Below are 25,565 nucleotides of genomic sequence, written 5' to 3'. Positions count from 1 at the left end.
ATAAAAATAGATATGTGGTAAATGTGATGGAGTTCATAAAAACATCATCTTAATCTCGTACCAGAAATTAAGTTAAAAATGCAGAGATTCTAGGACTAAATTCCTAGTTAATATCTGAATTTGTGCTTTCTCAGTTTGGAAACCTTGGGTTAAAGCAGCTGGAAAATATAAGATGAACTGATGTTACAAGCAAGTTGTACTTTGCTAAATCTTTCGCTGGGAACTATGTCCCAGGCTTAGAGAAAGAGTTTAAGAGTACTTGCATATGGTAAAGGTATATAACTGGGAGATGAATTGAGACTTGCTGTTCTACATATTCAAAGAACATAAGGATCGTCATGAGAGCGCTGTGCTGACATTTCTATGGGTTGCATAGTCATGAAGCAGTGCGAGCTGTGTCATAAATGTGAAAAGGCTTATGTTTGGCTGGCCTGAACACAGGAGCAAACTACTGAGTGCAAGAACCTTCCTTACTTAAAGCAGTGTTCCTGTTGGACTGTGCTGTCCATGCCATCTATGACATTCCCTGATGCACCAATGTACAGTGCTTGCATGCAAGTATAAATAAAGGCCCCTGTTGCCTGCCCAGGCATCTGAACAATCCTGCAAGTCTTACACATTCTTTCCTCTTAAGTAATTTGATCTACCTTCTATCGGTTTTTAAATTTGGATACTTGGCAAAGCAGCATCTTGTGTGTGTGTGTGTAGCACACAGCTCGTGTTAGGTGATCCACAATTTTCCAGTGGCAAATTAGATAATGGTGGGTGGGGTCTGTGAGTGTAAGTCCTGCAACTACAAGTGACTTTTCTGCCCAGTGACTGTATGAAAACTAAACAGCATAAATAATTGCTGAGTAGATCTCAAGGAAGAATTATTTTGAGAATTGAATCTTTTTTTTTTTTTTTTTTTTTTTTTTAAATTTTACTTTACCTATCTAAAAATATCTCTTTATTTAGGCTGGTCTAGTGGTAGTCTTCAGCTTTGCCTTTAGCAGGAGTGTGTCATCTCTTCAATATATAGCATGAGGTTGAATGTCAGTGTTAATACAAGTGTATTGCTCTGTAGTAGCTGTTCAGAAAAAAAACTAATTGGATCCTGACAAGTCACCTGGAAAAATTGTAGGCCAGGGAAACAGGATAAGGAATCTGTCTACTGAAAGCAAGACTTCACTATGTGTGGAGTTTTGGCTTGTTCTCATGTGTTTTCTGTTGCCGTAAGCTTTGGCTACACTCAGACCTGTGGAGAAGAAAAACATGTAAGCACTGGCTGCCGAGGTGACTGTCAGCTTGGAAGTCCAAAAGCTGTTTTCACTGGATTTTTCTTTGCAAGCTCCTCTATTCTAGCTTTCCTGCTATTGGGTTGTGCTGTGTTAGCCCAGACTTCTAGCAGAATGAATCAAAGTTGATGGCAGATGTTTATTGCTGCCTGCTGAGAACCTGACTTTTGTTTTCTGAAACTGTGCTTTTAGAAGTATGCTCAGTGCAGGTGTTTATAGAAATGCTTAGTAATTCAGTTGTTATTCTTCACCCATTGTGATAGCACTTCTCTTTACTATAAATCTCCCACATTTCTTTAAAACTGAAGGTTGGTATTCATTCAGCACTAAGTCATTTGATGGAGACACATTCTTCTGTTCTAGTTTCAAATATCTCTAGCATAAAGAAATTCATAAAATCATAAATGGTTTGGGTTGGAAAGGAACTTAAAGATCATCCATTTACATCCCCCTTGCCATGGGCAGAGACGTCTTCCGCTGGATCAGGTTGCTTAATGCCTCATGCGGAAGAGCATGAGGAAGAGCAACGAAGCTGGTGAGGGGGCTGGAGAACAAGTCTTATGAGGAGCGGCTGAGAGAGCTGGGGTTGTTTAGCCTGGAGAAGAGGATGCTGAGGGGAGACCTTATTGCTCTCTACAACTACCGGAAAGGAGGTTGTGGAGAGGAGGGAGCTGGCCTCTTCTCCCAAGTGACAGGGGTCAGGACAAGGGGGGATGGCCTCAAGCTCTGCCAGGGGAGGTTCAGGCTTGACATCAGGAAAAGATTTTTCATGGAAAGGGTCATTGGGCACTGGAATAGGCTGCCCAGGGAGGTGGTTGAGTCACATTCCCTGGAGGTGTTTAAGGGACAGGTGGATGAGGTGCTGAGGGGCATGCTTTAGGGAGTGTTAGGAATGGTTGACTCGATGACCCAGTGGGTCCCTTCCAACCTAGTGATTCTATGATTCTGTGCAACCTGACCTTGAACGTGTCCAGGGATGGGGCGTCCATGGCTTCTCTGGGCAGCCTGTTCTAATGCCTCACCACCATTACAGGAAAAAATATCCTCTCAGTATGTAATCTAAATCTCCCCTCTTCCAGTTTAAAATCATTCCCCCTCATTCTGTCTCTACATTCCCTGACAAAGAGCCCCTCCCTGGCTTTCCTATAGGCCCCCTTTAAGTATTAGAAGGTTGCTTTAAGGTCTCCCCTGAGCCTTCCCTTCTCTAGGCTGAAGGAGCCCAGCTCTCTCAGCCTATCCTCTTATGGGAGGTGCTCCAACCCTCTGATCATCTATGTGGCCCTCCTCTGGAGTCACTCTAACAGCTCCATTTCCTTTCTTTGCTGAGGACTTCAGAAATGAATGCAGTGCTCTTGGTGAGGTGTCGTGAGAGCAGAGCAGAGGGGCAGAATCACCTCCCTCAACAGTGCTTGTCAACAAATTGCTTGTGTGACTGCATGATTTGAACCACTCTAAGTTGGTCTTTTATATCTTTATTGCAAAGATGCATTTTTAATGGTGAAAACTGATCCATGGAGCACTGTTATCAGCGTGTGAAGTAGCAGAGTGGTCAGTTTAGAAGTAGAAAAGCTTTGGATGAGCAGTGCTCTACTAACTGGATGGCAGTAGGAACATTTGTAGCAGTTAAAAGAAATTGTTTATTCCCTCCCTCCCCTCCCCTTCCCTTTTTTCTGGTTGAGAATAGTTATTGATATCTGCACTTTGGCTGGCATTAAAGTGTGTTTTTGTGTAAGATAAAAACTTTGCCTTCGTGTTGAATGCCTAATACATAGCAGGATGTAATATGCAGTTCATTTTGTCTCTGTTCATATTTCACTGCTGTGGCTGGGGTTCTCCTGTCTTGTGGACATGCAACATAGCACTAACTTAAATGAGAATCACATCTGACTGCTGTACAAAAGAATCCTAATTTTTTTTTTTCTCCCACTATGCTGGTTTCTCACTGTCAGATGTTAAATTCTTTCAGGAATTAGCAAAAGTCGGGGTGGATGCTGCTTTATGGATGGTATCCTGTTTCTTTGTTCTTTTTTAAGTATGCATAGCTGCTTCATGAGTGTGACTCGTTATTGAAATCCAAGGCAGCACGGGTGCTTCCAACCCGAAGTCAGGAAATACTTGGCTTTTGAAATGTAACGGTTACTGTGTGAGCTCTGGCTGTGCTGTGATATCAGGAACTGAGCCTGAGGAAACGCTGCGATAGTGCTGCCAGCCCTTTGTGAGAGGTGGATATTTCTGCACTCGTTCGTTGTAGGAATCTACTCCTGAGTTCTCATGTTTATGACACCAAAGTTTGGTGACAGTTTCACTTGGACATGCCTGTGCTTCTGAACTGGATCCCATACCAGAAGGTACTGACCACTCCTAGTGTGTGCATGAAGTCTCGTCTTGCGTCTCTGGGTGGTGGAAGGGATCTGACTGCACCTCACCTGGAGATGGAGTGAAAGGGGCTGAGCTTCTTCCATGCTTTGAAAATAATCACCTTGCTAGAGCTGCTGTCGCTAAGTACCCTGATTTGTTAGGCGTGTTTGTCAGATTAGTACGTCACAGTCATACCAATGTTTATAATTCTTATGGTATGAAGAGGGGCTTTGCTTTGTTAGTAAATTCCAGACTGAAATTTTCCAGATAGAAGCTAGAAAGAAGCTAACAAGATGCAGCTTCTCTGCACAGTAAAATTCTCTCCGGCTGTGGAAATAATGATATAAACAAATGAATTTTGTTCTTATTTGCAATTTTGATAGTGTTAAAAGTTCTAAGTTTGAGTTAAAAATGAAAGCACTGCTTGATAATTACTGTGCGGTGCATTTGAATGTTATCCCTCCTGCAAAAAGTGGAGCTCCACCTTTGTTCTCTGGAGGCTGTTGTAATTTCAGAGGGACAGTATTTTTTTTTTTTTTTTTTTTTAAATGCTTAAACTTCTGTCGCTGTTATTCCAGAAGCATGCAGTATCACCAGGGAGATACTGTGCCTGTTGTGGACTTGTGACAAACTGTTCCAGTGTTACACTGCATGATTCAGTAGGCTTTGTGGCCTCTTTGTTTTGCAGCTTCCAGGTATTGGTGATAAACACTTCATAACTAAAGTTCTTCTTTGGGGTTTTAAGGCAGGGTTGATAAAGTTGGAATTAATTTTAACAAAAACCTAGTTGCATGACATGAGAAAGCGTGCAAAGTTTTAATTTGATGTTAATTATTTTCCTGTAGTCCTCTCTTTGATTTTAATCAAGTCAGATTAAAGAGCTTGCATTAGTTTCATCAGTTAAATTGATGTTTCCAGTGTGAAAAAAATTGTTTCTTGATGTATAGTAGAATAGTTCTTGGCAACACTATTCACATTCATTTTGAATAGCGTACTGTTAATGCACAGAGAAAGTGTTTACTCTCTGTTATGTATTCACCCTGTTGTAAGTCTAATCACAAGGGGCGGGAAGAACTGAATGGAGCCCATGAACTACAGAGATGGAATTAGCAGATTTAGGGAATTAATATATTTGTTTTATAGCCAGGGTAAAGTGTTGCAGCCTTATGGTACACTGGCTAGCCAAATGGGTGATGTACTACATTAGTGCATAAGCTCCAAGGTTATGGGGCAGGTGGAGTGGAGGGAGTGTAAAGTGCAAGTAGGGGGGGTGATTTTGCTAAAGCTGATGATGTTATTTTCAGTGTACCAAAACTCTACTGTCTGTAGTAAACAGAATTTGTGGAAGTATAACACCTATCATGCTTTGCATCTTATGATTGTGTATGAGGTCTGACACCCCCCCCCCCCCCCCAAGACTAACAGTATAGCTCAGGAACCAAAAGTGGGAGATGAGAGACAAAAAGGTGGTTATAGAACATGTTGTGAATTGTCAGTGAGACAAGGCTCAACTTGATCGCTTCACTCAGTACGAGTGGGTGCGTGTTCAAATAGAGATGTTTTCTTACCCTTGGTTGGAAAATGTTGGTGTACAAGAGTGAACAGTGTATTAACATCAAGAGAACGTGCCAGCCCACAACGCGTTGTCTGTGAAGCAGTTTTTAGCTAACAACAACATCGCTGTGCTTGAACACCCACACTGTTTGCCGGACTTGTCTTCCTCCATTTTTGCTTTCAAAATGTTTCAGCAAATGATCTGCAGAACTGCTTTGAATGTTGGTAGTATCATATGTAGCGGTGTGTCAACTCAGAAGGGAACTGTTTTGAAGGTGGTCATAGTTTATTTTCTTAATTTGTTAAATAAAAAAGGTTACAGTCACAGTCTTGGGGTTTTTTTTTGGTGTTGGACCTTGTATTCAGAGCTGAATCTTACTGTAGGTGGTGCAGAACTTGACCAGTGCCATTTGTTCCAATTTGAGTACAGCTAACTTTGCTTATTGAATCGCCACATACTGAGTCAGACCTAATTGGTTGAAGAGTAATTTGTACAATCTTAGGCTATTCAAATGCTGATAATAACAGATTTAATTTGGATTCCCAAGTGAGTTTTTTTTCTCCTTAATTAGTCTTGTTAGATAAACCATGTTTCCCTGGAGAGAAATATTGCATCTTTAATGTCATGAGAAAGCTCTTCTTATCTTCTTACTTGCCCCATAACTCAGTGTTGTATGTTTGCTATGGGGAGTTCGGGTTTGTTACGTGTTTTGCTTTCTTTTTTCTCCTCAAGTTTTGGAGCATCTTTCTCACCAAGGAACAGAACCAGTGTCACAGGTCTGGTCTTGTAGTTATGTACTTATGGTGCCTGTCGTCCATCCTTGTCTTTTTGGCTTCTTGCATTTGTATGGGTTTTGGTAAAGGTCCTGAAGGAGGATCTCTGCTCTTCTGAGTTCTCTTGGCCCTATTCAGAGATTTAGGACTTAACTATAAGCGCTGTTCCAAAGGTCTTAAAATTTACGTGCCACTGTTGTTTCCTGACAAGTATATGCAGCTCTTGGCATGCTAGAGGAGAGGAAAGCTCATCTGAACCTCTTAGATCCATTTTGTTTGGTGTCAGTTTACTGTTACCTGTTAGAGTTCAGTGTGCCCGTAACTGTTTAAGCATGAGGTCACTGTTGTATTAGGCAAGGCTTTATGTGTGCTGTTCCAATGTATTTGAGTAAGCATGTTGTTTAGTCCCTTCATCTAGATAATATACCATGCCTATGTAGTTCTTATGAAGCTTGTCAGGATTCTAGTTTGTTTTTTTCTGCCAACTTTTCAGGTTTTGCCTGATGATGTGTGTGCTCCTGGGTTTTAGCTCTTGAACTTGCAGCTTCATCCTCTTAAATATTAATGTGAGAGGTTAATAAACTTTTTACATTCTGTGGCAAATAAATACAATGTATTGGACAATTTATATTTAGAATGTCAGTTTAAGATGCTTATGAAGCTAATTTGCATAGACTAGGAGTATGTCTGTGTCTAACAAGCTTGTATTGTCCTATCACTATACTTATTTAAAGATTTTTTTAAAGGAAGGGGTTACTGCCTTGTTCCACTGGATGATGTACTTGTCTGCTACTCCTCAACTGTTAAGGGGAACTTCATGAATAATACCTTTAGGCATGGCACGCATTACACTTACTCTTTCTCCTTTCAGTTTGAGAACTGCTGTCCTGGCATGCACCGTCTACATCTCTGCCTGCAATTCCCTTTGGGTTGTAGTCATCTTCTCCTTCTCTGCCTGGTAATATTTCCAAGAAAGTGATAGCCCCCTTGATCGCTGGACTTGGGAGAGATAAAGCATGGGAGAATTAAGTCTTCTAGCATTGTTCCAGCACTGGCAACACTGGGTTTGTTTTGTCTGGAAGTGTGCCTCTCATCCTGCAAATATGCTGCCTATCCCCCTCTACTCCTGTCTTCCCCTTTGATGTAATTATCTTCAAGGCTTGACGACAAAAATTCTGAGTAAATTAAATATCTTAATTGCTTACTTTTTATAAGGATTTGTAGACTTGTAGGATGCCCCGAGTTCAAAGGGTCATGGAATCCAACTCCTGTCCCGGCACAGGACAACCCCAAAACTCACACCACCTGCCTGAAGGTGTTGTCCAAATGGTTCTTGAATATTTTCAGGCTTGGTGCCATAACTGCTTCCCTAGGGAGCCTATTCCAGTAGTCTACCACCCTCTGACTGAAGAACCTTTTCCTAACATCCAGCCTAAACCTGCCCTGACACATCTTCCTGCCATTTCCTTGGGTCCTGTCTTTGGTGACCAGAAAGAAGGGATCAGTGCCTGTTCCTCCTCCTTCCCTTGTGAGGAAGCTGTAGACTAGGATGAGGTCTCCCCTCAGTCTCCCTTTCTCCAGGCTGAACAGGGCAAGTGACTTTAGCTGCTCCTCGTACGGCTTCCCCTCTAAACCCTTCACCAACTTTATGGCCCTCCTCTGGGCAGTCTCCAGTAGCTTCATGTCCTTTTTATACTGTAGTGCCCACATCTGCATACAGTGCTCAAGGTGGGGATACAGAAATGTGGTTTTTATTTTGTGATAACTCATTTAACTTTTTTGTCTTGCTCTACTGTAACAGCTGGTAGTATATGTCCAGGAAAATCTGCAATGGCTCTGTAGTTTCAGGAATTAGAATCCCATTTCTCCCCTTTATCTGCCTAATTTTATGAGGCTGCTGCAGGGAAATAGTAGAACTTGGAAACACTTCAAGTTTTGAGTGTTTCAGGATTCTGTCTTAATATTACTAAAATGATTTCTAAAAATATTTAAGTGGTTTCATTCTGTTAATTCAGTATTTTTACATCACCAGTGTGCTTGCTGTCTTGTCTAACTTTGCCCTGCAATTTCAATATTAACAGCTAATAATGTAATATCCAAATCCAAAAAAAGTTACACAACTTCGATGGCAAAAACTTTTGTGACTTGGACTTTTTCATATATAGAGGAACAAAATGTTAAAAAACAATAATATATGCCAAAAAAAAAGTAAAATGCCACACTGGAGTGGTTGCTGTGCTTGATAATTGTGTTAGGAGGCTATTGACTATTATTAGAAAGACTTCAGAGTTTCTTCTCTGTTTTTTTATCTCAGAAGAGGGGAGCAAGTGACAGACTCCAGTTATTGGAGTGGAAGTGATAGTACACTTTTTAAAAAATCCAAATTGCCAATTACACAGCTGTCATTGCTTATTCTAGTTCATTACATGTAGAATTTATGCTTTTTGAATAAAAGGATAATTTTTCACTGTGCTTTGAATAGAAATATGAGTGTCCTGTAACAGTTTCTGGTTCTGAAAAGGGAAATGTTAATTAAAAGATAGCTAGCTTATGATTTTTGCTAAAATAGAGAGCTAAGAGATTTAAACTACAACTTCTTTAAGCACAGGCTTAGAAAGAATAGGAGGACTGATCAGTGGAAAGAGCTGCATCTTGGGATATGAACTGGCGTGTATAAAGTGAGCTGGCATGGCTGGGAAGAAGCACACCTTGGGTGATGGGAAAGCAGCCTGGTAGTGAGAATGAGTGAAGATTTAAATACACTCTAATATCTGTGTCATGTCAAGACTAACTCTTGGCTTCAATGAAAACTGAGATGATGATGACATCTGTAGGGGTTGAAGCCAATCAATCAGTAGATCTTAGAGTAATCAAACTTCATTTCACAATAAATTTACTGGAAGCAGATTTGAGTTGAATGCCCAGTGGAGGAGAAGAGTGTAATGGGAGATGGGGATTAAGACGAGGTAATTTTCCACTGTGACTTGCAAAAGTATTGGTACAGGAGATTACTGTTACATCAGCAAATTTCAACTGGTGTTGTGTGACTAAAAGACATACTCTAGGGAGCATGGATTGTTTATTTCAGAGTTACCTCTTTTTTAAATAGAAAAAATACTTTGAAACCCATTAACAAATATTATAGATAGGGGAGGCTGTGTGGAATACAAAAGCTGTATTCAATTGCCTTGAATTAAGTGAGTCTTGAGACTTCATTTCTCTTGTGAAGAAAATCAGATAGATATCGTCTCTTGACCTCATTGTCACTAGTAACTTCCCCAAAGCAGGTAACGTGATGTCATTCATTATCCTTCCAGAGAAAATGAGACCTTTTGAGAAAGAGGTTTGGTTAAGCAGTGGTAGGTATTGACAGAGCAACTAGAATCATTCTGTGGTCAGTAATGTCGGACAAGTCCTTGTTCTCTTCAGCGAAGGCAAAATGAAAGTGACATTTGTATATAAAATATGCTGATACTGAAGACAGACATCTCTCTAAGGTGACTTAGGTGAAATGGGAGGAAGAACCAGGTGACTTTAAAAAACTAGGTGATACAGGGCTGAAATCAAGAGTTTCTACTGGTAATGTGCAGTCTGGCTTTACAGGTTGTAGTTTCAGCTAATGGGGATTGCTAGTTCCTTTCTCATTTACAGAACCATTTCCACAGTTGTCCTAAGAAGGGAATATCTGCATCTGCAAAATAAAAACAAAGAAACAGTGTTGGCCCTATCCACAATGCATCAGCAAGATGTTGGAAGAGGGCTACAGAAAAGAGAAGGGAGTATCAATAAAAAAGAAAAAAAGAGTGGAAAAAGAAAAGGTTGTGAACATTTGTCAGACCTTCTGGTAATTTAAAAATCTTATGTTCTGAAACAGATTCCAGTAAAAAATTTAGAAGTTATTTGCTTTGCTTCCACTGCATAAATTTCCTGCACAGAATTTAGAATTTACTGGTTTTATAGTGTCAGCCAAGAAGCCGGTGGCACTCTTCTGAAGAAATAAGTTGTGTAAATATTTGCATTGACAAATGTTTGGTGTATCACTGTGCTGTCTCATTTGTGGCTACTAAACAGACCTTTCAAACTGTCCCTTAGGTTCCTGATGTCATCAGCAGCATAAGGCAGGTCTCCAAAGCAGCACTGAAAGAAGATGCCAAACCGAGTAAGGACAGTGAAGATGCCTTCTATGACTCTCAAAAATTTGAGGTCTTATACTGTGGAAAGGTGACAGTGGCTCACAAGAAAGCTCCCTCCACACTAATTGATGATTGCATTGAGAAATTCAGCCTTCATGAACGCCAGCGCCTGAAACTATTAAATGAGCAGCGGAATAACGAGTCGAGTTTGGACTTACCCCTTGGTGAAGGAAATGTGCCAACCTCTCCATTGGATAGCCCATTTGAGGAGCTGGACAGTCCAAATAACACCACAGGGCATGCCACGATGTTTACAGTTGGCAGCCAGACCAACTTGACCAGCCTGGCCAGCACTCGTGGCTCCTTTCCAGAGCGAATCTTAGAGGACTCTGGTTTTGATGAGCAGCAGGAGTTTCGCTCCCGGTGCAGCAGTGTCACTGCAGTTATGCAAAGAAGGGTTCATGACACAAACCTGAAAATACAGCCACGCAGAAGACATGCGAGTGCACCCAGTCATGTTCAGCCCTCTGATTCTGAGAAGAACAGGACAATGTTGTTCCAGGTGTGTGCTAGGATGAGCGATTTCATTTTGGCTTTGCACTGTATCTTCTCCTGTGCCATTTGAAGCCAAGACAAGTTTTGCAAGATAAGTAGTGTGGATCAGTATGGTTTCATAATTTGTCATAAATATGTATGTATCTGTTCATAAATGATTGGAACATAAATAGCTGGTCCTGGAAGTCACCTTAATTTATTTTTAAGGAAAAAGTAATTACTTACAGCGTAATCACTTAGAAGAGCTGAATTTCTAGTGGAATTATTATTTCATATGCAGTTCTGGTTTGTCTGTTTGTACTGGTGAGATCTAGAACCTAGCTGAAAAAAGTGAGTATTCTTTCAAAATGAAAATCAATGAAGACCTCCATGTGAATGAATCCTCTTTTCTGTGCAAAAAAGGAAGCTTACAACTTCACATAAGGCTTTCACAACCTTATGTTCGAGCCAGCCCTTTTATGATAACTTGTGCTGGTATTCAGCTTGTCTTTCCCAGATGAGGACTCAAAGCCTCTGCTTACAATGAAGGCTTCTTCCTTCAGGCCTTATGGTTACGTTTTCTCTTGCCTGAAGTGCATTTGACATCTTCAGAGCTTGTATAGAGAAAACAAAAGGACACTTAAAGGTAGTGACCCATAAAAGATAAGATCTTTGGACCTTAAAATAACAAGAGAGCTAAATGCCAGGGATTTGTCTTTCTATGTGCTTTAGAGATGGTTCTTCTGTTCTTTTGGGAAAATGCTAACTGAAGTGAGAATGCATTGCCCTTTAGAAAGCCACAACTATAGCTAGTAAGAAAAGGATTTAAATTCATCTTTATTTATGGAATAAATTCATTACGCTTGAGAAGGAGTTTGGGAAAGCTGGATGATATCTTGCTACAGAGTCCACTTTTTCTCATATGGAATTGTGACAAAACCAAAATGTATCACCTTAAGATCAATGTAGTTTCTCAGCTGATCTATGGTATAATTAAAAAAAAAATCAGTAATTCTGCAAATTCTGGGTTTTATTAAAGTTTTTAATTTAGCCACATTATTTACTAAAGGTTTTGATATTAATTATAGAGTCATAGAGTGTTTTGGGTTCGGAGGGACATTAAAGGTCATCCAGTTCCAAATCCACTGCCAGGGGCAGGGACACCTTCCGCTGGATCAGATTGCTCAAAGCCTCATCCAACCTGGCTTTGAAAACTTTCAGGGATGGGGTATTCACGAATTCTCTGGACAGCCTATTCCAATGCCTCACCACGCCTTGCAGGAAAAGATTTCTTCATAATGTCTAATGTAAATCTATCCTCTTTCAGCTTAAATTTAAGTTTAAATATTGTCTGTCAAATGTGATCTTTGGACCAAAATAGCTTGAGAAGAAAAGGGAGGGGTGGGTGCAGGGGAAAGCCATCTTCTTTCCAAGTTTTTTTCCCATTCAACTTAGTAAATTGTCCTTACTGAAATGTTCTTACTCAACATATCCTGAATTATGGCATCCTTGTTCCTGTTGAGTAAGCTGTGGTACTGAAGCTGCTCTATCTGAACAAGAAGGGGCTAGATTGTAACATTTTTATTGCTGTTAATATTATGTCTCCAGGACAGTCATAAATTAGATCTATTTTTCTTCCCCCGCCCCAAGGTTGGAAGGTTTGAAGTTAACCTCATCAGTCCAGACACTAAATCTGTTGTGCTGGAAAAGAATTTTAAAGATATCTCCTCATGTTCTCAGGTAAGCATTCATAGGAAGCAGCTTGTAGATCATCAGGAAAAAAGGAAATTTATTTGTTCTTCAGCTGGGTTGCCTTGCTGGTTTGTAGGCAGCAGATGGAAAATGTAGAATTCTTCTTCAGCATTCTGTTTTCCATTATTCAGTCTCAAAAGCCACTTTTAAACAATTTATCCTATCTAAATTACCCTGAAAGAAAGTAAATTGCTGTTTTACCCCATTGGCTACTTAAATAAAAAAAAAAAAGAGGATAGGGAAGGAATTTTGAGCAATTGACTAATGTGTATACAAATTCTATGTAAAGTTTGATGCATCAGCTTATTTGGGCAGTACAGCTGTAGAGACTTGTTATTAAACTATGATTGCTTCATGAGCACTTGCAGCAGACTTGAAATACTTATTTGCCTTTACAAGAGTAAGAGCTGTTATTCAAATTGGGGCTTTCACTTATCTGGTGGCAGTTTCCAGTAGATATTGCACAAAAATAATGCAATGTCGTTCCCAAAGGGCTTAAGTACAGAAAACCTAAGTGCAAAATAACCAGCCTGAGCCACGGCAGTAGCAACTTCGATTAAGGAGAAGAAAACAATATATAAACTGTTCTGCTTCGAGCGAGCATTGGACGTTCTATTGGAGGTAGCTTAATCTCTATTTAGGATGTTCTGAGTGTGCTGTCTCTGAGCAGCTAAGCCCCTGAAAGCCTCTGGAATGAAGGGAGGAGAGCATCAGATCAACCCTCCAGAACAACAGTGGTTCACCAGCATAATTTCTTTTGGGATATGTGGCAGTAGATGAACCTAGCTATGCCCAGCAATAAATACGTGTCTCTTACAAAGTTCAGTGGCAGGGCAGAGGAATGTGTATTTCTATCCTGCTGTTGTTCAGCAGGTGTTACTTCTGGCACTTTCTGGTTTGAGGTATTATTTTCTTAACATTATTAATTCGTTTGCCATGCACATGCATTACTTCTGGCATCCTTACACACTATTCTAGTTTAAAGTACACTTTCTGGCATGCTGTGAACCTGTATTTCACCCTCAAGTGCTTTCATCTTAATACTAATAACAAATTTGCTCTTTCCTGACTGTGCTACTTCTGCTGATACAGATAAGAAGCGGTCAGTACTTGTAATTCAAATGGAGTTTTGAGCTACCAGCTCAAGGTCTTAAGTCAAGTCGGCTGGTTAGCTACAATTTGTATTGCTCTTGTTAGAGGAAAAAAGCAAGTGCTAATATAGAATGGGACAGTATAATCAAACTATGATATATTAACAGCTTTAGTATAAAACAGATGAAAGAGATTCTTGAAGCAGTGGTTTGGAAAGCAAAATCTGCAGATGGTTTGAGTCCTCTCACATTTTGTGGGTGTACTGAGCTGAGTAGAAGTAACACTTCAGTTTCATGTACCGGAGGCCTGGGGTGTGTTTACATACTGATAACACTCAAAAAGAAGCAGTCCTAAGTGGGATCAATCTTTGTTCTGCTGACTTTAAAGCATAGTGGAGACCAGCAGGAACATGGCAGACCTTCAGGATCTGGCTTTCCTTCAGTAAAATAACTGTGTGCAATAAATAGTGTTAAGCAATGCTCTTCATTGGACTTCGGAGATTGAGTTTTTCACTCTATTCTTCACTTTCATTTGAAGCAAAGCTTTTGTTATTTTGCATTCTTGAATAACTCAGGCACTAACAATGCTTTGGGGTTTTTTTGTTTATAGCATTTTTTTTAATGCTCAATAGAAATGAAACATTAATTAGTTCAAGACCAAGATTTGGTTGCATAAACCTCATCAGCACTTCTTTTAAGAACTCAGTGTTAGCCATAGGGCTTCTCTGTTGTGGATCTATAGGGCAGTGATTTACTGCATATTGTAAGACTGCAGCTTAGGAGTGTTTGTTCTAAGCTTTACAAAAAAGCTTAGAACAGGACATGTTCTCTTCAGCTTTCATTCTCCATTTGTTTAGTCTGGTCTGATAAATGTATTTTTGTTCTATAGCTTAAGAATGGTTGATCATCTGCATTAAATTTAATTATCTGCACTTCAGTTGTCAAAGCAGTGAATATAATTGATGATAAAGCCCTGTGTGTGCTTTCTAAGCTCAGGTGTCAGACAGCTGCAGAAGTTTTCTTGTTGCAGCCTTCCTGACTTTCAGGGAACCCAGAACAACAAACAACTTTGCTGGTTTTGTCAAGTCTTGCCACCGTCTTAAACAAATGCGGTGGAAGTACTGATAGCTGGGGAACATAATGTGCTATGTACGCTTCAGTGGTGCAAGTGTCATGTCCATCTGCCCCCTCAAATGTTCCCCTGTGGAGGTTGAGAAATCAGGCAGCAGTAGACACGTTCAGGCACTGTCAGCAGTGAGGGAACTGGCATCTTACTGAACCACTTTAAATAAATATGGTTTCCTTGCAAAACAGAGGGCAACACGTCACTGTTTTATAGATCAACATATGTGTATACAGCTGTTCTTTTTCCTTTCGTGCTTTTGAAGACTTCATGTGTTACAGGGAAACAAGTTCAATAAAGTCACAATTAGTGTGGAGTTCTGTAAACAAATGCCGTTTGTGCCATCTTAGGTGCCCTCTGCACCTTTTAAGGCATTGTTTATGTAGCACAAATGGAACTTTTGGAATTTTGTTTTTAAAGACTACAGCATGTAGGGACAATATATTCAGTCTGTCACGTACTGCATTACCAATTTTATTTGGAGTGTTTTCTGTAGTGACAAGCAAGTTGTTTTGCCTCTTTTACGGCATTGGTGTTTTCTTTGGAGATGGATCCAAGTAACCAAGCTCTGCTTTCTGTTGTATTTGAACTTGAGGGATTAGGCTTTCTTTTGGAGAAAATCTACTATTACCATACTGTGATGATAAAAAACATTGGCAAAAGCTTTAACAATAGTGAGTCGTTCCATGAAGTGAGACTGTGAATATAGCACTTCTTAGGAAGCAGCTCTCTTTGATCTTCTCAGAGCTGTTTTTAGCAGGGCAGTGTTCCCTGTCAAGAAGTTAGACGAGGATCTTGAAAGAAAATATCAGTAGTAATGTATAGTAGGTCTTGAAACTTCTGATATGTAATTCAGTCTCAAAAAATTTAAGAACTTTGTGGGAATTCTACATGTCACCACTGATTCCCTGCTCTTATGGGTCTAGTCTGAACTTGTATTACAGGAAAGTAAAGCTCTGTTGCTACTTTGATGCTACTCCAGTCCCATGTTTTAGAGTGGGCTTTATACATCAAGTTTTCACTGCAGAGGCAATTCCAAATACAGCTGAGGACTTTTTAGTTTGCTTCTCTGAAAGTCCTATTTTTCTAACGGAAAAAAATCAGATCCCATTCTACTGCTATATAACTTTTGATTGTGTAAAGAGCTTATGTAACTTTTAAATGCAAAACGCAATTTGAAAGATAACTATTGTAATTGTAAAATTGATCATTAGGAGTATGCGTTTATAGTTTCTCAAAATAGTTTCTTTAAATTTTTAGCGAGTGTTACAATCTGTATTTTTAGGAACACTTTGAAAACCAGACCTGTTTATTAAATAGTCTACTAATGCTCTTTTTAAACTCTCTTAGGGTATAAAACACGTTGATCACTTTGGTTTCATTTGCCGGGAATCTGTTGAACCTGGGTTAAGCCAGTATGTTTGCTATGTGTTCCAGTGTGCCAGTGAGTCTCTGGTGAGTATTTACTAATGATCCAAACCTTTCCATTGGAAGATGTTTGAGGCATTTCCTAAACCATGGGAGTCTCTGTTATTCTGCTGTGTCAGCTGAACCTCAGTGGTCATATCTTCTCAGGTGTGAGGTCTTAGTTATGAATATGACGATATGCAATAATAAATGCCTACATTTTGTTCACATATATGTGATGCTCATATATAGCCGTATTCAGCTACTCTGCTGATGCATATGTCAATAAGAAATAGAAAAAATACAGCTGGATGAGTACACACATACAGAGTATATTTGGACTCTGTGTTTGATTGTAGCTCTTTAATTTCTAATTGTTGAGACACTTGATTCCCTATTAAACATGTAGTTCCATTATTGAATCAGTAACAAAGCTGATGGTAAAACCCAAACGTACTTCTCAGGGTAGGGTTTAAACTACTGGCTGATCCTTAATTAGCCCGAATGTGACTTTAGCATTTTCCCTGTAGCCTGTTTTGTTCCTCAGGAGAAGAAATTGCAGCATTTGATCAGACAAGAAGAAAAATCATAGTATGTGTAACTATGAAACAGTCCATTGGACATTTGATAAAGTTTGTATCAATCAACTGAAGTTCCTTGTGCCAGTGATTTAATTGATACAGGTAGCTTAATAACATGAAACACATACAGGAAACTTAAAAAATCACTCTTCTAGCTACATGAAAATGTAACTTATGAATCCATTGACTAGCTTGAGAGTGAATAGATTTACGCCAATAAAACTTTGAACAGCTAACAGTCCTAAATGTACAACAGCACTTGAGGCTGTGCTTTCATCAAAGAGGGAACTTGTTGTGAAATCGGCTCTATCTTTGTACAGAAAAAATTACATTTGACCTTTTGATAAATCTGATGGTGCATACTTCATAGACTTAAAACATGGTGTATAAAGGAGCCACGTACTCTTGATCCTCTTTATATATTGTAGTATTGATTCCTGTGCATAGTCCCACACTGCAATGTGAAATGAACATTCCTGAGCTACTTTCAGATGCAATTACTCTGATCCCAGTGGCAGTTTGGCACTGGCAGGGTGGATCTCTAAAACTTCATGCTTTCCAGATTCTTTGCTGCCAGGTTGTGTTGGTAGGCATGTACATATTTGCTCTTAACTAAGCGACAGGCTGTAGCTACAGTTCTCATGATTTTAGTGTAGTCATAATCCATATGGTTAGCCCTGTTCTGTGCATCTTCCATTTGAGATGCATTGTTGCCAATTTTAAACAAGTCTTGTTGCACGGCAGATACTCACTATCCCATACCCTGCTTTATTGCTAAGAGGAGAGAGCGCTGAGAAATTACTGGCACTGCTTAAAACAGGTTTTTGTGGTCTTTTAACCAACCAACCAAAAACCCCACACAAAGCCACCACTAAACATATCAGGACACAAACTAATTCACATTTCCTCATTCAGGTGCTCTTCTTCTCCCTCTTCCTCCTCAAGTGGTAAACCCTCAAAAAAGTCTATTTTTTGATGTTAGGTTGCATTATTTTGGTCTCAAATATTTCAGCTTTCATCTTCCTGCTTATAAAAAAAGGAACAGGTAAAAGCAGCAAGGACCTGCTGCTGAAGTAGGATACTGATTTCTTTCCCAAGATTGTTGTGAAGCTCGTCTCCTTTCCGTGCTAAATCAAAGGCTCAAGTAAGCAGCTTTAAATAAGGGTTTTATTCCCCTTAAATACAGACAGGAGAACTTCAAGTGCTTGGTATATAAGGTCTGGAAGTGTATTTGAATGAGTGTGAGGAAGCACTGTCGTACCAACCATTGTTGCACAAAAGTTGAGCTCTTTCAGTGCTGGTGTGTTGAGAGTACAGCACTGCTATATTTGTGGTAGTGGCAAAGGAAAGATCAGGCAGTCCAGCAGTAATTAAAGATAAGTTTGTAGAATCATAGAATCAATAAGGTTGGAAAAGACCTCTTCAGATCATCCAGTCCAACTGTAAACCCAACATCATTCTACCTACTGAAACATGTCCCAAGTGCCATGTCTGCCTGGTTTTTGAACACTTCCAGGGATGGAGACTCCACCACTTCCCTGGGCAGCATGCTCCAGTGCTGCAGCACTCTTTAAGTGAGGAAATTTTTAGTAATATCCAATCTAAAACTCCCTTGGTGCATTGAGGCCATTTCCACTCATCCTGTTGCTTGTCACTTAGGCAAAGAGACCAACACCTCCTTTCAGGTGTAAGAAAGCTGTAAGGTCTCACTTAAGTCTGCTTTTCTCCAGGCTAAACAACCATAGTTCCCTCAGGTGCTCCTCATAAGACTTGAAAAGTACCTGTTTGGCGGCAGCATGAGTCTGTGGAGATTTATTCTAAAACAGTACAGAAATGGGAGGAAAATCATTGAGAGGAAGCACATGAAGTTCACAGGAGCAACTTGAAGCTAAAGAAAAAGAAATCAGTGCTTTTTATTTAACCAGCATATATTCTAGCCAAAAATTCCTACTTCTTAAAACAGCAGCTGCGTGCTCAGTAAGCCTGAGTAGAGTTAGATATTCAAAACTATGCTGACTGAACTTGAAGTTGGTGAGCATCCACTGAAAAGGCAGAAAAGCTGGAAATACAACCTTGATCTCTTTAAAAGAGGGCAAATGGGTATTTTTGATGGTAAAGCACCTGTCTGTGATGTGATTTACAAATCTAATTTAATGAATGTGTCTTGTGTTTTTGTTTATATACTGTCTTTTCCCTCCGTCCCCTTTAGGTTGATGAGGTAATGCTTACCCTGAAACAAGCCTTTAGCACTGCTGCAGCTCTGCAAAATGCCAAGACACAGATTAAGCTATGCGAGGCCTGCCCTATGCATTCATTGCACAAACTTTGTGAAAGAATTGAAGGTAGCAGCTTAGTTTATTTTCTAATTGTGTTTATCTGATTTATTCTAGAAGAATTTTACTGTATGTGTTAATTATGATTATGCCAACCATGCACTTTCAACTTCGACAGTGTAAGAACAGAGGGAAAAGTATCACAATACACAGCTCTTACCGTCGCTTTGCACTCTCCGTAATCAAGCGGAGGTGGTAGTGGCAATGCTATTGCAGCTGAATGTAGTATAACTGTCATAAATACATGCTCTTCCATTGTTGTACCTCTATTAAATACTAAGCAGAGGATTAAAACCCACCAGTTCATCTTTCTTTTATTCAAAGATTCATGCTTTCAAAATGGGTCATAAAAGGCAGTTGTGATCAAAAAGGGTCTTGCTTTCTCATGTGTTCATTCTTTCCTTTGTGGGATTATTTTTTTCTTCTTTGTGTTTATTCTCTTAACATACTTCAAAACCTAGTTTTACTATGGGAAATAAATTAGTAAGTTAGGCGATAAATATCTGTTAAAGCAACTACCTGGCTTCAAGTATGAATACACAGACCTTTGTAGTTTCTGTGGGACTCAATTATGCCAGAACACATGCTAAAAAAGATAGATTTAAAAAAAAAAAATAAAAATTTAGTGGCAGGGTCCTGGTTTTATCGAGACTACCTTATGGCTCCTTGCAAAGTGTTGTGTGCAAAAAACCCAAATATATTACACTAGTCTCGTATCATCTGGTCCGGTGATGATGGTGCTGATAATTGCCAGTTCTCCCATTCTTAAAAGTCACTGTTGGTACTTACCTCCCTCTGGACGATGAAAACCAAAGCAAAAAATCTTAGAGGGTAAAATTCTGTTAGGTCATGACTGGTATTTTCTGGGTTTAACAACAAATATTCAGAAATGATAAAGCTTAACTAGGAAAGTCTTCTGTCAATGGAAGACTATAGAGGCAGTGTAAGGTATCTTGAATACAGGTACTTGCAAGCCTGGGATAAAGCTCCAGTATCAAAATAAAATCTCTTTTAGGGTAACAATTTGAGTCCCATAATAGTAGTTTCATATACTTAGTGACTGAGACACTTTTTGTAGCGTCCCTTTCTTTTTATATGCTTGCTTTCTTTAGAGTCTGAAAGTTTATCAAAATCAGGGCTTCAGGACTTTGGAAAATATTTGTTCTGAATGCAGTTATCTATGCATGATATCTGCCTTGGATGGGAAAAACATATATCATCATCTGATCTGAGGGGTTTGTTTCCCCCCATGGTTTTTTTTGTAGTTTCCTAGAACAAGCTCTGTGAGCACACATGCATTTTATCCATCATCAGAAATTCTTTCCCTTAGTCTTACAGCTTTTATGGTGCTCTTGCTTTTAAAAGTCTCTTCAGTTCTCTAGTATGGTCTGTACCCTACCCTTTCCTTGTGTAGGAATACATCTAAGCTTTTCAGTTAAAAGTATCTGAAAACTTCTGAGTGTCCTGTACATCTTTCCAGTTACATCCCTGATCTGTTCCTCTCTTCCTCCTATCCCATACAGTTGTCAGACTCCCATCTTGGTGATCTTTAGGACAGAGGATATCAGGGGGGTAGTGAGCACAAACTTTTATATAGGGGACAGACACTTAGCTGCTGCTAGTTCTATTTTTACTGCTAAAGAAAAGAGACGAAACCATGTGGTTTAGCAAAACCAGAAGTATTTTGTATCATGTATACTGCAGATATACGACTGTCACAAGTTAAACTTGTATAAACTCAGATGCAGGCTTATATCTTCTACTGTCATTTTTTCCAAAGGTTTTTGAGAGGTCATTTTAGAATCTAGAAGCTTTAATATTATTATTATTTTTTTTTTCCCTCAGGACTCTACCCACCAAGAGCCAAACTTGTAATTCAGAGTCATCTGTCATCACTAACAGATAATGAGCAAGCAGACATTTTTGAACGTGTTCAGGTAATGCATTAGAAGCTGTTGTTTCACATTTGAGAAAGAGAAAGACCGTGATAAATATTGGACTAGATATTTATTCTTTTGATTATGTTTGTTTTGTTATTTAATTGATCTAGAATTTACTATTGTTCCACCAAACATCTTACTGAAATAACATGCAAACTTAATGTCATGTGTCATATACTGCTATCAGAAAAGTTTTGGTTCCCAAGCCTGCTGAGGTGCTCTGTGTGTTCATACCTAGAGTATTTTTTTTTCTGAGCATAGTTCTTCATCTATAAACACACTTCCCTACTTCAAAGTGATGTGGGAGTGAGTTGAGAACAGGTCAGACATGCAGGAATGTGTCTGGCATTTTCAGAAACTCTGTTTTTTGACTTGCTCTGAGGCAAGATTCTAGTGTAAGCAAGTGTACTCAGGTAGATGAAGTATATAAGCTAATTTAGGCTTGTACTCCTTCTAGCTGCCTGAAGAATGGAGTGGCTGTTTGTTTTTTATGGGTTCCTTATTCCATTTATAAGGCTATACAATGCAGACAATCATAGAAAACAAAATGTGTGGAGGTACGGCTCTCTTCTCCCTGTAATATTCTCCGTATGGAAAGTTTTGGGCTATTTTGCTCAGGAGTATGAAGGTACATAAAGAGCAGTGCAATTTGGCACACTAATGTGCTTTGGCATCTGGCATACCAGTGTATTAACTTCGAAGAATACATACGTATGGAGGGAAAAATAAGTAAATTGTGACTTGAAAGAGAACTTTTTTCTTTTCTCTTTTCTTTGCTCTTACTGACAGAAAATGAAGCCTGAGAATGACCAGGAAGAAAACGAACTTGTGATCTTATATCTACGCCAACTCTGTGAAACTAAGCAGAAAACACATGTTCACATTGGTGAAACACCGTCGGTAAAGATTATTTTTGTATTATTCCTCTCCCTCCTCCCACTCTGTTCAAGTGCAACCTTGAATACTACCAGGGCCACTGCTAGAGTTCATCGTGGATAGCTGAAAGCTGAGTATTGTAATTAAGAGAGAACAGTGAGAGAGAAGTAATTTGATTTGATTTACAGTGGCTTGTTTGGGATTTTTTAAATTTGGGGGGCAGGAGGGGAGAGAATAAAGACAACCAATTATTTTTTGGTCTAGATTTCCTTGCAGTGTGAGATTACCTCTTCTGTCCTTTCCTGCCTCTCTAATCTCCACTCTGAAATGCTCATTTCTAGAGAGAATAAGGGTAAAAAGGGCAATGGTTTCAGTGTAAACTACAAACTTATTTAGCAAAGGAAATGAGTAACAGTATTGTTAAATTGTTATGCTTTTACAGGATAGTCTTTAGGGATGAAATGTGCCTTTAACTGTTTTTTGTGGGCATGATTTATTGGGAGTGTGGGATTTTTGTTTTGGTTTTTTTTGTTTGTTTGTGTTTTTAAAAAAAAATAAAGGCCAAGGGTATGTTGTTTATTATGTAACTTGGTTCAGCTCTAGTCTGTGGAGGTCTGCAATTGTGAAAAGAATTGCCAAAGCTGAATTGTGCCCTTGCTCATTTCAACAGACCATTTCTAACAATGCGATTCCAGAAAACACCACCAGCGGTGGCAGGTTTAAACTTGACATTCTGAAAAACAAGGCCAAGAAATCCTTCACTAGCTCTCTGGAAAATATCTTCTCAAGGGTAAGATTAAAAACTCATTGTCAGCAGCTCTCTCAGATATCCTTGACAGAAAAGACCTATCAGATATTTCTTTTTTTTTTTTTTCTCTTTTCCTCCGTTTTTGTGGCTTCAGTTTGATAAATACTTAATGAAGTGATATCCTTATGGTGAAATCTGAGTGTTACAGCTGGGTTGATTGTGACTTAACTGTAGTAGGGAGGTATGGTAAGGCCACACGCCCAGAGGGAGGAAAAGGCAGCCTTTTCTGAATATGGAATGTTTATTATTCATAGCTGAGGAGGGGCTCTTTAGCAGGGAGTGCAGCGATAGGACAAGAGGAACGGTTTTAAACTGAAAGAGAGGAGATTTAGATTAGATATTAGGAACAATTTTTTTCCTATGAGGGAAACAGATTGCCTAGAGATGTCGTGGATGCCCCATCCCTGGAGATGTTCAAGGCTAGGCTGAATGAAGCTTTGAGCAACCTGTTATAGGGGAAGGTGTCCTTGCCCATGGCAACGGGGTTTGGAACTGCATGATCTTTAATGTCCCTTTCCAACCCAAACCATTCGATGATTGTTGTAGGTTGCAAGTGACTTAGCTGAGCATTATCGTATGTGTTGTTTCAGAATAAAAACATTAAGTGGAACAGTTGCATGATCTCATAAGGAGACCTTTTTTTCAAAGTGTGACTAAATGTGCATGCATAAACTGGAAATCTTTCTCTTCTGAGACGTAATGCTTTACCTCTCATAGATAAAATTAGTCATATTGTGGTCACTGCAAATCTTTAGATTGTAGATTCTTGTAGAAAGTTTAGAATCTTTAGATTGTAGATTCTTGTAGAAAGTTTGCATTTTGCAGGACAAAAAAAAGCAGTGGAGTTAAAAAGAAAAAAAAGAGTTCTTCATTTCAGTCTTGCTAGCCAAGTATGATGTGAAGTTGCAGATAATTGCTGGAACACTCTTATGTTAAATAGATTTTCAAATAAGAAGTCTGCATTGCAAGTTTTGCTTAGTGTCCCCTGCTCAGTAGAGAGAGTCCTGAATGCAGAGAAGAGGCAGATAGAGGAGTAACTGAAGAAGGTCCAGAGTGTTGTTCCAGAGGAAGCCGTGAATACTGGATAGCGAGGTATAAACAGAATTTGGAGCAGTGAAATTAAGTTCCTTCTCCTAGTAATTTTAAAATTACTGTGCTAAAAGAAAGCCTAAGTTGCGGTTGTCCTGTAGCTCATACGCATATGTCATAAAGCAAACTGTAAAAGTAGGATGCCACAGATGTTCTCTATACAAGAGACAAAATATTATCTGCTATGGAGAATCCTTAGAATTGCTTGTATTTAAGGTTAGATGTGAATTTGACCTAGAACTGAAGCTAGTGTTAAAACTCTCCTGGTCAAATCTGACCTATGTTGCGAAGCAAGTTTTACACACTAGGGACTCGGTCTGGAGAGAGAGAGAGAGAGAGAGTGTGCAAAAGAGGTCGATGACAATCAGAAGATCTGGATATTTTCAGCAGTCTGGAGTATCATTGGATGGTGACAGCTACAGTCATGCCTGTGCTGAGTCCAATTTCTTTTCCACATCTAAAGGACATGTGACTGGAAAGCAAGCGATCTAGCACTGACTGTGGGTCACTAACCCTGCAATGGTTGTGGAACAGGCGTGCGTCACTGGGAATAACACAGTAAAGCAGCCCTACTTTATATGGGCACACTAGCACTCTGATCATGTCAAGGAGGAATTATTTAGATGAAATGAAGAGTCTCTGAAGGGAAATTGCATATATATTGTTGGTTTTTTGCGTATATATTGTTGGTTTGTTCCTCTCACCGGGGCCACTGTGACATGCTGCGTGTTATGATACAAAGGCTTACACAGTCCATGACCGAGTGCGAGAAGTGCATACCCCAGTCTGGATTAGGGCCATTTTAAGTTTGCTCTTTATGAAGTAGACTTGTTGTTGTGAGGAAAGTTGTCTCATCTTTAACTTGAAACTGCAAGAGACCAGGAACAGCAGCATGTTGTAGTGAATCACAATATACATAGGAGTCCATCCTTGCAGATCCATTTAAAGGTTTGGCAATGCTAGACTGAGAGAAATAATTTACAGTGCAGCTCAACCACTTTATTTGGTTAAAGCAGGTATATATGACGAGTGTCTCAGTGTGTGTATACTCTGTGTTCTGTGCATATGTATTATAAAATGACTGTTTCAATAGTTCTTATTCTTTATCAGGCTATTAGCCTCATGGATTGTGGCTAATTACTAAGGGTGTTTAGGCACCAAATACCTAGTGGTGTGGTGGCTTTTCGTCTCCTTAAGCTGCAAATCACGTGGTATTGGTGTAATGAGATGCTAATTACCACCTTTGTTTTAAAGTATATTTTGTAACAGAGAGACCAGGAAAGAAATTAAGTTTTGTTAAAAAAAAAAATTGGCATTCAGCATATTTTTGTAGATAAAAAGATTTAAGTAAAAAATAAAAGTCACGATATATGGGGGAGAGACTTACATAGCCTCAATCTGAGCAAAATTAGAGATTAGTAGTAGTAACAAAATATCTAGGAACACTTTAAGTGGATGGCTTCTTAGTTCGATCAATAGCATCAAGTGACATTTTAAGCCACTTGAAGTAGTAGCTGCTCACTACTCACTATAGGGAAACATACTGGGTTGTGTGCTCTGGCTTCCTTTAGTCCCAGAGGAATGTAACTTTTTCACTTGTTTGTTTTGCTGGACTAATCTTATTTTTGTCAGGTTTGAACTGAAAACAGGCTGTGGCTTCCTAATGAGGTACCTCAGAAAAATAAATAGAACCTCTGCTTGACCTTATGAACAGTTTTCTTTCAGCCCCTGCTGCACTGACATCTTCTGCTGTTGTTTTTTCTGAACCAAAAAAGCCATTCTTGTGGTGCCTAAAGTGTGTGTTTTTAAAGCTAGTGAGAAACTTCGAAGTTATCTTTTGCTCTTGTTTTATTGTGAGGGTCAGTGAATAGATGCTTCAGGCAGAGTATTCATCAGTAATGAGCTTAAATGGAATGATGTTGTTCAAGAGCACTA

The 25,565-nt window shown here is 39.3% G+C and overlaps 1 protein-coding gene across 1 annotated transcript in view; it reads left to right on the top strand.

Annotated features, from left to right (window-relative positions):
* The window catches only part of TBC1D4 (TBC1 domain family member 4), a 121,457-nt gene that overhangs the window by 64,681 nt on the left and 31,211 nt on the right, over positions 1–25,565 (top strand). Inside the window, exons 2-8 of the mRNA XM_054056911.1 lie at positions 10,056–10,658; positions 12,281–12,370; positions 15,947–16,051; positions 18,794–18,926; positions 20,763–20,854; positions 21,647–21,757; positions 22,404–22,523. Coding sequence (XP_053912886.1) covers positions 10,056–10,658; positions 12,281–12,370; positions 15,947–16,051; positions 18,794–18,926; positions 20,763–20,854; positions 21,647–21,757; positions 22,404–22,523 — 1,254 coding nt within the window. The remainder of the gene's footprint in view (positions 1–10,055; positions 10,659–12,280; positions 12,371–15,946; positions 16,052–18,793; positions 18,927–20,762; positions 20,855–21,646; positions 21,758–22,403; positions 22,524–25,565) is intronic.

The sequence above is a fragment of the Cuculus canorus genome, chromosome 1 (genome assembly GCF_017976375.1).
Source record: "Cuculus canorus isolate bCucCan1 chromosome 1, bCucCan1.pri, whole genome shotgun sequence".
NCBI lineage: Eukaryota > Metazoa > Chordata > Aves > Cuculiformes > Cuculidae > Cuculus > Cuculus canorus.
This window is presented reverse-complemented; position numbering and strand designations above follow the sequence as displayed.